The 14494-nt window shown below is 36.4% G+C and overlaps 1 protein-coding gene across 11 annotated transcripts in view; it reads right to left on the bottom strand.

The window, feature by feature from the left end:
• The window catches only part of GPHN (gephyrin), a 312924-nt gene that overhangs the window by 135218 nt on the left and 163212 nt on the right, over window positions 1–14494 (bottom strand). For 3 of the 11 annotated variants that reach the window (XM_069784153.1, XM_069784156.1, XM_069784161.1), the window contains exon 5: window positions 5547–5585. The exons of the other annotated variants lie outside the window; for them this stretch is intronic. In XM_069784153.1, coding sequence (XP_069640254.1) covers window positions 5547–5585 — 39 coding nt within the window. The remainder of the gene's footprint in view (window positions 1–5546; window positions 5586–14494) is intronic. 11 annotated transcript variants of the gene reach the window in all.

The raw sequence follows: 14494 nt of genomic DNA, 5'->3' as shown, positions 1-14494 counted from the left end.
TAATTAAAATGCACACAGGACTGCACTCTTGCAATAAATGGTAAGCAGCTCACTACCACAGCAATGTGTTCACACTCAGGAGAACAGCAACTACAAACATCATAGCTCTAAGCAGCTTAACTTAAGTAAAAAATCAGACAGCAGTATTTCTATATAATGTATATGGATAATGGAAGACTAATTCAGAATAACATAGAAATCATATGCACCTAATGTTAGCTGCTCAATACTATGTGTCTGATTAAACGAATTAAATAAAACCCCCTTCATTTTAAAAAAGCTAACAAGGAAAAGAAATAAAGCCACAAAACATTTATGAGGAAAATATTAAGCTGTCTTAATGTGACAAGCTATTAATTCAGAAAAATCCACAAGTTCTAGCTAGGTTAGTAAATCCATCCTTGTTATGCTTAAAAAAGTCAAAAGAAAACTCTACTGTTACAGACTCCCCCTTGCCTGCAAAGAGCGATGATGAGTTGATAGCAGCTTCTCATTAAGATGCTGCAGGAAACAAAATCCCTAGGAGACAGACATCTAAAGGAACTTTGTGCCCTTCTCTGTTCTTCTCGTTCAGGAACCACCAATGCTGAACAGTAGAAATCAGTAAAACTTGCACGAATTGTAGAAGAGTTTGAGAGACATTGTGGTTTTAGGCCTTGCTCTTCATGGATTAATTCTATATACCACTGGATACATAAGCACTATTTGGTTTGAAAGGAAGAACTGGTCAGCTTGTAGAAAAAGTGGCAATAACCCAATCATTTTTGACTCTTCAGAAGGGAGCTGTAGCCCAAAAACTCAGACAAAGAAATGGCGCGATGTGTAGGTTTCATTCAGCTTTGAAATCTGCAAAATCTGCCACTTGAGTGATGGACATGATTGCAACACTACACAAAATAAAGCTTATTTCCTAAATACTACAATCTATCTGCAAAAAAGATTAGAAGAAAAAGCCTCATCAAGGTGTACAAATATTTCCTGAAAGCAAACAGTGAGGGTGGAAAAGATTATTTAGTATTGCTGTGATGTATTATGAGAGCAGTAAAGGACTAATCAAACAGACGTTTAGGTGCAGTCTCAGAAAAAATTTCTGAACCATGACATCTATCTGACTTCATCAAATTCCCAGGTGAAAGAAGCTCCAGTTTCAAACTCTAAAACCTGGCCGGGCAGAACAACAGAAAAATATACTGGGGGGAACAATTCTGCAAGTCATTGAAGGATGGATGACTGGGTTTTCTTCCATGTATAAACTCAGTGAATGTATCAGTTTAATTTACCAAGGAAATTCACTAACTTCAACCCATGGATATTATCTTAACAAGGAATCAGTTAAAACTGGACTATCAGTTAAAACCACGTAAACACCCTTTCCTAGCCTGTACTCCAAAGGACGTTTTAAGAAAAGGCAATGCAGAGGATGGAGTGTTTAAATCTTCCCAAATATATTAATCAGAATAAAAGAAAAAATCATGGGTTATAAATTCCAATGCTCAGAAGTAATCAATGTAAAAACAGTATCGTCTTGCTTCTTACATCTGCTTTGTGTATCTATCTCTGCATTTTTCCAACAAAAGCTATTTACCCACTAACTAAAGAGATAACAGTAGAGAGACACTGGAGCTTACTTGGAATCAATATACCTTCAAGCAAATTGTTACATGAGTTATGACAGCAAAAGCCTTCATCACTGATGACAATGCATAAACCAAAAGGCATGTATGTTCTTTAGCACAAAATGTATCATCTGAGGCAGTCTTGTCTAAAATTAGCAAAGTAATTTTTTCAAACTGGATCCAGAAGCAACATACAGACATAACAAAATCTGAATTCCAAGCTGATATGAGTCACTGTCAGACACATTATTCTTAAAAGAATGGAAAACTTCAACTGAAACTGAAAGCAGTGATTAAGTGGATCAGGGCAGTGGAACACCTTCTGGAAATCCCAAAGGTAGCAAAATAATTATATACCTGTCTTTCTTTTTGAGAGCAAAAGACCTGTCTATATTAGTTAGGAATTTGTTTTCTTTTCAGAAACAACTGAAGAAATTAGCTGCTTAGATGCTACAATACTGACTATCATCAGAAAGGATACCTTTAGAAAACAGAGAAGTATAAAGAAAGCAAACTGTAAAAATTTTAATGAAATTTAAATAGTGCATTGAAGTGAGAAGAGGATATATGAAAAACACTCTCCTGACAAATAATTTGTAGGATTTAGACACAGTAGTTCAGGAAATGACTATGAGAAATGTAACAAGTTTTTTTATCAAAGATAATAAGGAAGGAAAAGAGTCTAACGAGGAAATAAAACTGAGATACAATTAGGCTGGTAACAGGAAATTTAGTTATCCTGGAAAGGGGAACTATAGCTGGGAAGACTTGTAGCTCTTCATGACTCTTCCAGAAGCTAGTATTTTGTTGAAAAGCGCACAGGATAGACTAAAGAATACCTTAAAACAAAAAAACCAAACCAAAACAAAACAAATTAAAAAAAAATTTAAAAAAAAAAGACACAATAATGTTGTATTTCATTGTTCCAGGGATTTGATAGATATGACGTTATTCCCAGGGCTTTGTGTGCAAATTTTTCATTGTTTCTTTAATGAAAATTTTACTCATTTATAAGACAAAAACTACAGTGTATTCTTTCAACTTAACACAGATTTTTTTTCACTGATTAAAATACTGTACCATAACTTGATCAGATGCAAGATGGAAAACTGATTTACCTGGATATTCTACAGTGAAGCTGTCTGAGACAGCACTGTACCAAGTCTCTGGTAGGTATAATTTTCAACCAAGAAAATTCCATACATTCAAGAAAAAGCATTGTGTTTATTTTCCTCCAGTTTCTGATGCTTTTTGGCATTTAAAGTTTATATAACCTGAATATCATTTGAAAACTAGCATTTTTTCTGATATAATATTGATTTTTTAAAACTATATTAAAAATAACTTATCTGATACATGGAAAAATGACTTATGGTTCTTGGGATAAGAAGTGAGTTCCAGCAGTGTCCTGCAGCCCTGCAATGCTAGACTGAATATATCTCCTCCCTTTCCAGCATCGGATGTCACTTCTCAAACAACAGTCTAGGGAAGCAGCAAAGTTAACACTGGGAATTAAAGCTTGGATAAAGTGAATTGCCACTGAGATCTGTTCTTGTCACCAGACCCCTCAACAGCGTGAAGCTGGTGGGAAGTGAGAGACTGCCAGCCTACTGTTTTTAAGAGTTTACAAAGTTGTGAAAAAAATATGCTTGGAGAAGCAAGGGAGGGTTGGAAAGGCTGAGAACAGAAAGGACAGGAGAGCCTAGGAGACCATAAGGGAGTAAAGGTGGACATTTGTGTCCTCCAGTTCGTCAAAGCAGAATATAAGTTTACTGAATTTCTAGAGGTTAATGTGAAAACTGGGAGAAGGTTCCTACTGGCTCTTACTCAGAACACTGCTGTACTGGGAGTCGTCCTCCACACGGGCAAGCTGGTGTCAGGAGCACGGGAGCAATGTGCTGCCCCACCGCCCCGATTCAACAGCTGGTCTTGCACAGGTGGAAGAGGCTACTGACTCAAGGGATGCTGCCCTGCCTGTATGAGTAGACATCATTTTGTGTATTTAGGGTATCTCTGAACATAGCAAAAGTAGTAATAACATACCTGGAGAGATTAAAAGCTAAAGTTAAAAGAATATAACATACAATTATTTTAAGTGTAGAAAGAATCTATTAAGAAATTACGACAGGGTTCATTATGACAGAATATTCTCTCCGGTTCCTAGTTGGTACTGGATTCAAAAGCATAATTTAAACCACACACACTCATAAACTAGAAACTGTAGCATGGCTAGGAAAAGAGAGGTCAAGTAAGTTGAATTAAAAGAAGGGGCAGGAAATTCTGCTTCTTACTCTAAGCTAAAACAATGATTTATTCCCTTACTATGGATCTTACAGATGTAGTCATTCCTTGTTCTTAATCTGTGAGGGAGTGATGAAAGGTTTCTGTAAACTGGCAATTGACCATTCTCCCAGTACAGAAAGAGTAGGAAGCAGCAACTAGGACACACTGCGGTTTGGTAATACTGTACTGATCCAATGGCTTTGTTAGATTAGCTGCAACCTTGTGTTTTAAATTAAAAGATTTGCAAAATTTCTTGTTTAGCTCCTTTGATCCACTGTGTTTACTGAACATAGCTCTACATTCAAACCTTAATCTTTCTGAGCCTCAGCAATGGGTTGTTTTTTTCCCCTGTTACTACCTACCTTCCATGGATTCTGCGAATTACCATAAGTAATTTTAGTGATGCATTTTAGTACTTAATTACTACCGAATTTAATATTGAATACAGTATTACTGAACAGTACCTACCAAATGAAGTGATGGAAGCAGACTAAATACAATTCAGCTTTTTTTTTTTTTTGTAAGGAGGGAAAGGGTTTTGAGCAGTTCTATGAAAAAGCTGGATGCTGGTACTGAGATCAGTTTTTGCCTGGTATGTTGAACTGAATCAGATCATGAAGAAGCCAGACGGTATTTTTTCCCCATTCCTTGCAATTCTTCTTAATTTTTCAGACTTATGCATATTTAGAAATAAAATCTAGGCAGGTGGGCAGGACAATATGATAGAAATGCCAGGCATAAAAGCAAGTGGACAGGACAGCAAAAGAGCAAGTATCAGTGAGTAAGCAGACTCAAAGAGCAGCAGGGGGACACTATATTCAAGGATCAGGTGAAAAGGCAGGAGGAAAATGCCAGACATTCAGCAAGTCGATAAAGCAGTACCAAACAGTCAGCAGGTGTGCCAAGCAGCAGAAGAGCAATTCCGCAAAGTCAGCAGATGCACTCAGCAGGAAGGTGATGCCAGGCACTCGGAGCAGGAGACAGGGCAGCGGAAGGCCAATGCCCATGTGCAATCAGATCGAAAGGACAATAAGGAGGCGATACATGCCGTTCAACAGATGGACAGGGCAGTAGGTAGTCAGTGTCAAGCAATTAGCTGGTCAAGAGGCAATGCCAGACAGTCAGGCAAAGGGCCAAGATTTCAGGAGGACAACGCCACACAGCCAGCAGGTAGAGAGAATAAAAGAGAGTAGTGAATGCCAGGCAGTCCCCAGACAGGCAAGGCAGCAAAAGACCAAAGCCCATGAATAATCAGATGCGACTGTCAGCAAGGACAAAACATAAGCCTGCCAACCAATTGGCAGGGCAGCAGGGTGGCAGTGCTTTTTCAATAACTTAGGATACCATGAGTGAAACAGTCTCAAGAATCTAGATGCTCACCCTCTGGTAATATCATTAGATCAGAGTGAACCATGAAAATCCACAGGAGAATAGCACACAAATGGAAACAGCAGATGAGTCTGACCCTAGCACTTGGGGAGGCCATGGGACCTTCCTATAAAACAAAAATATGAGAATCCACAAGAAAATCAAACAAATGGGAAAAATGTGTCTAAAATCTGTTTCTGATGATGATTAAAAAAGCAAAAAAATACTAGCAAAGAATTAGTTTGGAAATGATTGGGTGGGATTGAAGATGTTGCTTACCCCTCTCTGGAGCCCACATAATGGGAATGTTGGGAATTTCTGCAGCAGAAAAACAGAAGAGAAAAGGGATTTCTGACTCCCAGTTCAAGGAAAGCATGTCAATTTAGGACTGGGTAATCTCTTTGGGCAAAAAATAAAAATTCAACTGAATCTTTGCCCATCCCCAGATACATGCCTTTATTGAGGTTTGCAAAAAACTTAAGAAGCCCACATCACTTTCATCTCATGACATCCCACCCTTATTCCCCAAAACCACACTTACCTCTAGCACAAGGTGTATAAGAGGGGAAAGGGGATGTTCTTGTGAGCTCATTCCCACATCCACTGCAAAATAGCTTGTGAAGATGAACAGGAGTACCCATTAGCCACTGCCGGCCATTTGTGAGATAAACTGAAGAAGTCATTAACTGTTACTCATCACTAGTGTAGACTGGTGTTTGAATTTGGCTTACATACACCCACATTCTAATGAAAAGAATTAGTCTTATGACTCTTCTGGGGTAACCCTCTTCTATGGCAAGAGTTGCAAAACTGCGAAACTTATCAACACCTTTTTTTACCTTGAATCTCCTCTTCTCTTTAACTTAAGCACTCTGTAATTAAACATGGTTGTTTTTTTAAACAAATTAAACCATGTTTCAGAAATCTTAGCTGCTGCTCTATTTCAGAAACATGTAAGGAACTCTGGTATATAAGAACTGAGAAAATCCCAGCAGTAATAAAATCCAGTAATTTAACTCATTTGTCATTTCAGTCATGAGTCTTTTTATTCAGTAAGTATCTTCCTAGCAACTAAAAGTCAGCTGACCAAGAATCAAACCTTACTATTTCTGTCCTCTTAGAAGTCCACATCGTGTGTGTACTTATCTGCCTGTGCTTTAACTGCTTAGTGGTAACACTGAAAACCTACATGTCACTTTGATAAGGCAATAATATGCAACAAGAAGGCAACTCTTCCCTCTCCTGCAAACTGTAGAGAACCTTAGACACAATAAAGGAATCATTAGTTCTGCTGTGCACTGCTGAATTAGGATTTGGAAAGGTCACAGAGACAGAATCCATATGCACTTGCCATGTACTCATTCACAACAAAGCTTTTAAGGAATACAGTAGTAACAGGCTAAGCTGACAGAACATACTGATCCTCTGGGGTATCAGCCACTCATTCTCCTTCTAGCTGAGCAAGGCACAGGAATAATAGAGGTTAACATAACTTCAAATTTAGAAATTGGGGTGATAGAACAGGAACTTCTTCCATACCCAAACTTTCCTGTATCAAACACTACTATTTGGGCTTAGAACAAAATGACAGGAAATTTAGGCAGAGGAGACCAAGAGATTTCCACCATATGATTTGTAATGGCATAAACCAACCAGGAATAGCACACACTGGCTGAACCAGAGCAGGTATTAATACTGTAGAGTACTTAGAGTATGCATTGGCAGCTTTATAAAATCCTGTAATTTTGTGGCCAGCAGCAACTACAGTTAGCTGCACCACATCAAGAACAAAATTGCTAGCACTTCCTCTCCAAAGGGAGATCTTTCAAGGCTCAATGAAAATGAACTATGACAAACTGATCTCAGCGAACCATAAGAAAATGTTTATTTGTGCAGGAAAAGATGGACTTTTAAAATCTATTGAAAGTATAGATGTCAATAATAAATAATCAATAGTAAATCATGCACCTCACTATTAATTTGGGTATTCTCATTACAAAAGAATTGGGGAGAAGAATATATGCATGAAGTGACAAGAAACTAAAATATGGTCTAAATTAAGATTAAAAAGTAATTATTTTCTTGTCCGTAACTGATAAGACTTTCATGCCTGAGTGTGACAATAGTCATTTTGGTTTTCTATTCTGGTACTCACACTGAGTCAACATTTTGCTGAAGCTTCACTGCTCCATGTGGTAGCAATTAGCAGAAGCAGGCAAAAGACTAGTTACAATCCTAAGAATAACTGCTGAAGCCAGCTGCTTTCCAAGACCCTTCTAGTTTCTTTCCACTTAGTGGCTGGAAAAGCTCCTACACAGCAGGCAAGGAGCAAATGAAAAATTCTCTACTCTTTAATAAGTATTAGTTTTAATGATCAACTATTTTAATAGTGAGTCACTTTGCTATTCTGGTGTGCTTATGTCAAAAGGACTAGCTCGCTCAATTTTTGATACATCTTAAATCCAAACCAGTATTTGCCCTCTAGTTATAATTTCTTTAAGCTGCCTTCACAGAGAAGTCTTCCTAACGTGTCTATACACTTTTTTTGTTAATTTTCTCCGTATTAAGCTTTTATTAAACTCTTTGTAATAGACCATGACCTGAAAAAAATTACACATTAAGGGCAAGAATTGCATTATTCCAGGCCTGACAATATTTTCAAGATTATTTTGCCTTAACCTGATGTTTAATTTTGTTCAATACCCTATTATCTGCTGTAAAGACATGTTTTAATGGAAACTATTTTTAGAAATGCCTAAGAGGAAAAAAATTCCAAAAGTTCCAAATTGAAAATTTCATTATGCAGAAGTCCTATGGCAGGCATATTTTTCTCTCCCAGTTACAGAAAGGACTGAAAGATCTATCCACTGTTGCGGCTACACTGCTAATAGGAGCCAAGCCAGTTAATTTAAACTAACAGAGATGTCCATATGAGCTATGGTCCCTACAGTGAAAACACAGCTAAAAGGCACCAGTAATACCAACAGGAGAACCTTTTCTTTACTCCAATAAAAAGTAAATTATAATCATATTGTTCTTCTGGGTGTATTTTTGAAAGTATTTGGGATCACTGGGATATGAACCATTTGTCCACCCATAGGATATGCTGAGTCTTCTTCCAACTTCCATTCTGAAATTACCTTGGAATAAAAAACTTAATTGCAAAATTTAAGATAAAAAAGTGAGATTTCCTGGCTCATTGCTATGGCTTAGCTTCTCATTCTATGAAACATTCAAATCCCTTACCGCTGTTTTACTACTGTTTTCTTCTTTTCAACAGAGCTCACAAATGTTTCATACATGTTTGAAAGAGAAAACGGAACTTCTATTTACTATTTGAGAGTATTAAGGAAAGCTAAAATAAAGCAAATAAAAGTTGATTCTCAAATGGGCAAAAATACCCAATTGCTTAACAGGAATTCTATTAGTATTATCTTTTGGATATGAAGGTCAGATGACTTTACACAGAAGGTTAATACATTAGTTAAAGAATTTAAAAGATATTTGCCCCAGCATCCTCAGCCAATATTATCAGAGTTTTGCATTTCCAAAAAAGAGTCAGAGAAGCAATTCATGTAATCCTTTTGGATGCAGGAAACAAAACTGCTTATTTATTAATTTCAGGATCCATTTGATTCAAACTATCTTCTCATTTAACGTATACAGAACATAAGGCTACAATAGGCTATCATCTAGTTTGGTCTTCCGCACAGGATAACTCATTAAACATCATCCATGACTTCTGCATGGAACTTGAGTTTTATAAGCCACCTCTCCCACAATCAATTGCTTTTGATTTGACAGAATTAAAATGGAGAATACAGCTCTTCTTTAGGGAATTTGTGTGATTAATCTCTCATTGTTAAACAAAGAAACCAACCCAAACACATAGAAAACTGCCATTATGATGATTTTCTTATTCGACTTTTCTGGTTTGAGCTTCCTATTACCAGCTATTGTTAAAATTGTCTTTAGTAGACTAAGCAAGCTGTTGGTACCTTACATTATTATTTCCCAAAGAAAGTACAGGTAAAAACCAGTGTTCTTGATGATAAACTAAACAGACTGAGTTGTGTAACTCTCACAGAAAGCATCTCCCTAGCCATCAATTTTTTTTTGACCTTTTTCTGTATCCACTGTGACATTTGAAGCTTTTTAAAAAGGGAATGTCAGAAAAACATGCAGCTTTCCATTTTAGACACGTCAGTCCCATATACAGAGACAAAAGTATGCTCTGTATTCCTATTCCTTTTTTTCCCTCCCATCTTTATACTTCTCTGTGTTGGGAAATCTAGACAGAAACAAGTTGAGACACATAGATTCTTTTAATCCAGTATCTCAGCTGGATACACAGAGAAACACGTTCAACACTGCTGTTTATGTAGCAGAATATCAAGAATTTACCAAGCCCTCTTTATTTATCAAAATAAGCATTCTTCAGGAAGGAGCTCTCTGCGTATATTTCCTCCTTATTTTGTTTTGGGTTTTTTTTGGGGGGCGGTGAGGGGCGTCTTTTCTCTTTTTGTGTAACCTCTGATATTCGAGTAAATGGAGCTGAAATGGGATCTGGCTTCCTTCCCTCTCACATTTCTCACTATAGCTGTCCTGGCAGCTTGCAGGTGTTTCCATGCAGTGACTGAAGTTGATAGCACAACCAAGCTCTTCATGATGCTGGTGTGTTACCAAGTTTTTCTGAGAGTGCACGTCTTAGCACTTCATAAGTCAGCTAAATCGGTTTGGAATTTCCCAAGACACAGGTACTTCTGTAACCTGACAGTGTACTGTGCAGTGCAAATAATCTGTATACTGTTGCTTCTCCAAGAAACTCGTAATAGTTGTTTAGTGAAAAGTGTTCTGCAACTAAATATATCAATTCTGCTGTAATAACATGCCTTCCAAATACAAGATTTAAAATCTAATTATAGAATTTTTAACTAAATGAATAAGGCACATAAATATATTTGGATTTTTATAACACTAAATACAGTGTTTCAAATAATACATTTTATTGAAAAATTAAAGCAAACTGGATAAAGACCTAATCATATAAACTAGGAACTGTCTGGAGGACTAAGAAAAAGGTAATGGTACCTTCTAGAGTTGCTGATAAACATTTAACAGAGTACCACAGAGTTTGGAAGAAGCCTGTCAGAGAGCAGTCTATCCCATTTAAGCATAGCTGCTGCCTAGATGCACCTGGCAAGGTTTCATAATTCAGACCCTTTAGGAGCAAGCTGGGTTGGAAACATAATTTTCTAAGAAATATGGAGAACAATAGTTCTCAAAAGGTCTGATGGTGAGTTAGAGGATCAGACATCATACATACACAGCACACTTCATTATGCAATAGCTCTACACAGAAATCAAACTTCATGGGGAGTGAGACCTCCAATAAGAGACATGGAAAACTTCAGTCTTAAAACAGACTACAAAAATAAATGCTGGAAAAGGTTATTAAATTGCAGCATACCTTGAATATTGAAGGGTGAAAAACCAAAACAACAGCCTGGGTAATTAGAAGTTGGACAATTTCATAGTATCCCTACCACAAAACGACTAATGTGAGATGAAGAGTTCATTCTTCCTCACTATGGAGCCATCCTGAAGTGACAGTTTGTAAAATAAAATTAGTTTCTTTTGGCCCAGTGACAACACTGAGATTTTTTGGTATGGCACTATGAGTTGAATACTGCTGAAGAACAGAAGTACTCCCATATCCACAATGAACAATACTAGAAATCACGCTGCTCTGGAAAGGCACTATTTGAACCAGGGAGGACAAAAAAACCTACATACTATTTCTAGTTTAAATTATTTCCTATTAAATGGAAATTGTTATTTGAAATGTCTCTGTGGATTTGGGTTAATCTGGGGGGAACACGTGTGGCTGTGAGAGTATGGCTATAACATGACATAACCTGTTGTGTCACAAGCATCTTATTTCATTAACGAAGTTGAAGGGGAAGCAAACAAACAGACAGAACATATGAAAATTAAAAATAATAGAGATTAGGAGGGTTGCCAACGCTACTTGGGACAGAGAAATGGAAGGATACAGACATTAAAATAGTCTTTGGAAATAAAATGGAATTTGAAGAAAAACTCACACTGAATTCTAAGGAGAAACGTGGGAAACAGCAACAGTGAAAGATGCCTTAGGGAACTGGGAAAAGCCAGGTGATAGAAAATCTACAGTTGGTAATGATTATAAAAATACTGGTGCAGTTTTGAACCGAATATACAAAGAATTTCTATCACAGCAGAATAGAGACTTTCTTCTCTCCAAACAGGGCTTTTGTGTGGCTAGGTTTGGAGTATTTTGCTCATTCTGAGCATGCTTTTTTTCAGAAAAATACTGACAAATAGGAGGGAGTTCCAGAGAACAACGATTTCTTTTCATGAACTACAGAACTTTGATGAAAGAATAAACAAATATGCATATATTGTCAGATTAAATTAAAAGAAGTGTGTTTCTAAATACATTTAAAACCAGTCTATAAATATTGAAGAATATAATTAGCAAGAACCAAAAGGAGCATTCATAATTTTTCCAGAGCATTGGAAAAGGAAGAAGACTGCAAGGAAACATCTGTCTGGTTTTACATGATGGAAGAGAGCTCTTCTATGCTTCTTCTAAAGTCTTATCTTAAAATTTCAGGGCTGACAATTATCTGCAGTGTGGCTGAACTATTTGTGAATACACATAGCAACACAGCTCAAGGATGTCTAGCATCATTTGAGGTACAATAAGCTGACTTCTATTGGTATTATCTAAGTACATAAAGTTAGTCTTGTAGCAGGGCAAACAAGACTTGCGAGCCACACTAGAGATGAAGGATAAGAAAACAGCTCAAAGACTTTGTTAGGGGGCAGAAAAGTGAATTTTTTGGATGTACAATTTTGCAAAAGAATAAATGTAAATATAGAGAAGACAGAAGATAGAAAACTGCGCAGAGCACCTGTATACATGAGATTTTTGCTTTCCCCTTTATACTGACCAACAGCAATAGAGAAAATACATTTCTATCTCAGAAGGATACCTAGTGATTGATAAAAATGCTGCCACATTATTTAAATATTTTCACAAAAGAGAATGTATATTATCGTTAACATTCTGTAAGAACTGTAACTGTCTACCACTCAAGTACTGTAGTTCCAAGGAAAAATGTTTGCATCTGGAAATATAAAACAAAAGTTCCCTAAATAACTTAACTTGGGCCATATGTAAAGCCCTGATCTCTGTCCAGCAACAAACACTTTTTAAATCAACAAGCAGACTGTATGAGCATTTCCAGTATGGATTTAAAGACTACCCCCATAAATTATAGGCAAAATAAGATTGTAAAAAAAATGTGGTTGTATCTACAAAATTAAGCCTACACTTTGGCTTTAGTCCAAATGCAAACTACTACCAACTGCCATAATAGATGAAGAACTACAGCATTCAGTAATAAAATCTACATCACGGTTTCCTTCAAAGTCAACCATCCATTGGGTGAATTTTGGTTTTTAAATATCCACATGCATTTAATCACTTCTAGTCGTGTAGATAGGAAGTGAAGGATATTCACACTGCTTAATTCAGTTGACCTTTACCCCTCAAAATGTGACTCATAGCAACTAACTCAAAAGCCTCTCCCCACCGACTAGGCCAAAGTTATAAATTTAGGGAGCAGAGATAGGTAAGGAAAATCAGATATTGCAAATATTCCTAAAATTCCATTATATGAAAAAAAGTCATTACACATCATTGAAACAACTGCAATAACTTGGTATGACTCTGATATAGTGTTCAAAAGGCAAAGTGAATGGGGAAACTGAGTAATTTTTTTTTAAACTTAATAAAAAATTTCTGAAGTTTCAAGAAGTTATTTTTAATAGATACATTATGCTAGGCACTTAATTTCAATTTAATTAATAATTACAAAATTCAATTAACATTAATTCTTTGGGCTGTAAATACTCTCAGGAACTAAGTTTATTTTGTACAGTACAATAGCAATTATGTATCTATGCTCAGAAAAGAAAGCAGAAAAACTTGTCTTCTAGTTGAAAGTACAGGAGAATTAAGGAGAAGTAGGACTGAATCATTCCAGCTGAAATATGACCCAAGGGACCACTCTCCCTACTCTCAGGAAAAATGCTAAAATGTCTTCCAGTATCAGATTCAATTATTACCAGTTTTAACATTATGTCTTAAAGATGACATCTCAATAGCACAATGTCATCATGATCACATTGTTTCATTATGAGTTCAGTAATGAGAGGAGAGCATGCTGGACGAACACCATACACGGAAGAGATTAAAACCAATTCCTACATCAATCCAAGTTTTCCTGAAGGCTTGCTATTGCATATTTCATGTTGATATAATGAATTTTCCATTTTGAATTGGCTCTCCCATTGACCCAAAAGACATAAAATATGGGGCCAAAGCTTAGGCTTTTTTGTATGTTTTTACTATGACACATACCGGCAAACTAATTTTCTTCCCTTAAAAACATTTGTTTGAATGAATGATCTAATAAACCCTATCATAAGAACAAACCTTATGATTGCCACTTCGTAATAAAAACTGGGATTCGATCTCTCCACTGTGATTTAAGTTTAGTTTTGCAAGTTAATCCAACTTAAATGAGTGAAAAGTGAATAAATACTGTCCTATATAAATTCTTTCAAAGTATGGGAATAATTTGACAGTCAGAACACTTAATTCTATTATAACCAGCTGAAGTCTTGCATACTATTACGTTTAAAAACAAGGCATTTTTTCTTTAGTACAAGTTATTAATGATTTTTATATCAATGTGTTTTTATTATATAGTCTAAAGACACTTCAACAACTCAGATAATTTTTAAAATGGCTCACTGTAACATCAAAACTAATCAAACAAATCATCACCAACTGTCTTAATTAGTTTGAGTACAAGCAATGAAGCAACGTAAGGAAAATACTAGGTGTTCATGTACAGAGTTCTCATTTGTTTATTTCTTGTCCCAAATGCTGCTTGAGAATCTGTGGCTAATTTTTGGCACTAGCTGCAATGCTTCCTCTGGCACTACTGCCTAGCCTCGACCCTGCATAAAGGTAATAAATCAGGAAAACTGAAGCAGAAGTTCAGCCCTCCTTTTACACAGTGCTGGGAATACAATCTTCAAAACCATTAAGTTAGTTTGCAAGTAAGAGACCAATTCAGCCAACGCACTTTTCAATTTTGTGTTGCTTT

The sequence above is a fragment of the Haliaeetus albicilla genome, chromosome 5 (assembly GCF_947461875.1).
Source record: "Haliaeetus albicilla chromosome 5, bHalAlb1.1, whole genome shotgun sequence".
Taxonomy (NCBI): domain Eukaryota; kingdom Metazoa; phylum Chordata; class Aves; order Accipitriformes; family Accipitridae; genus Haliaeetus; species Haliaeetus albicilla.
Note: the sequence above shows the minus strand (reverse complement) of the source record. Positions and strands in the feature narration are given on the sequence as shown.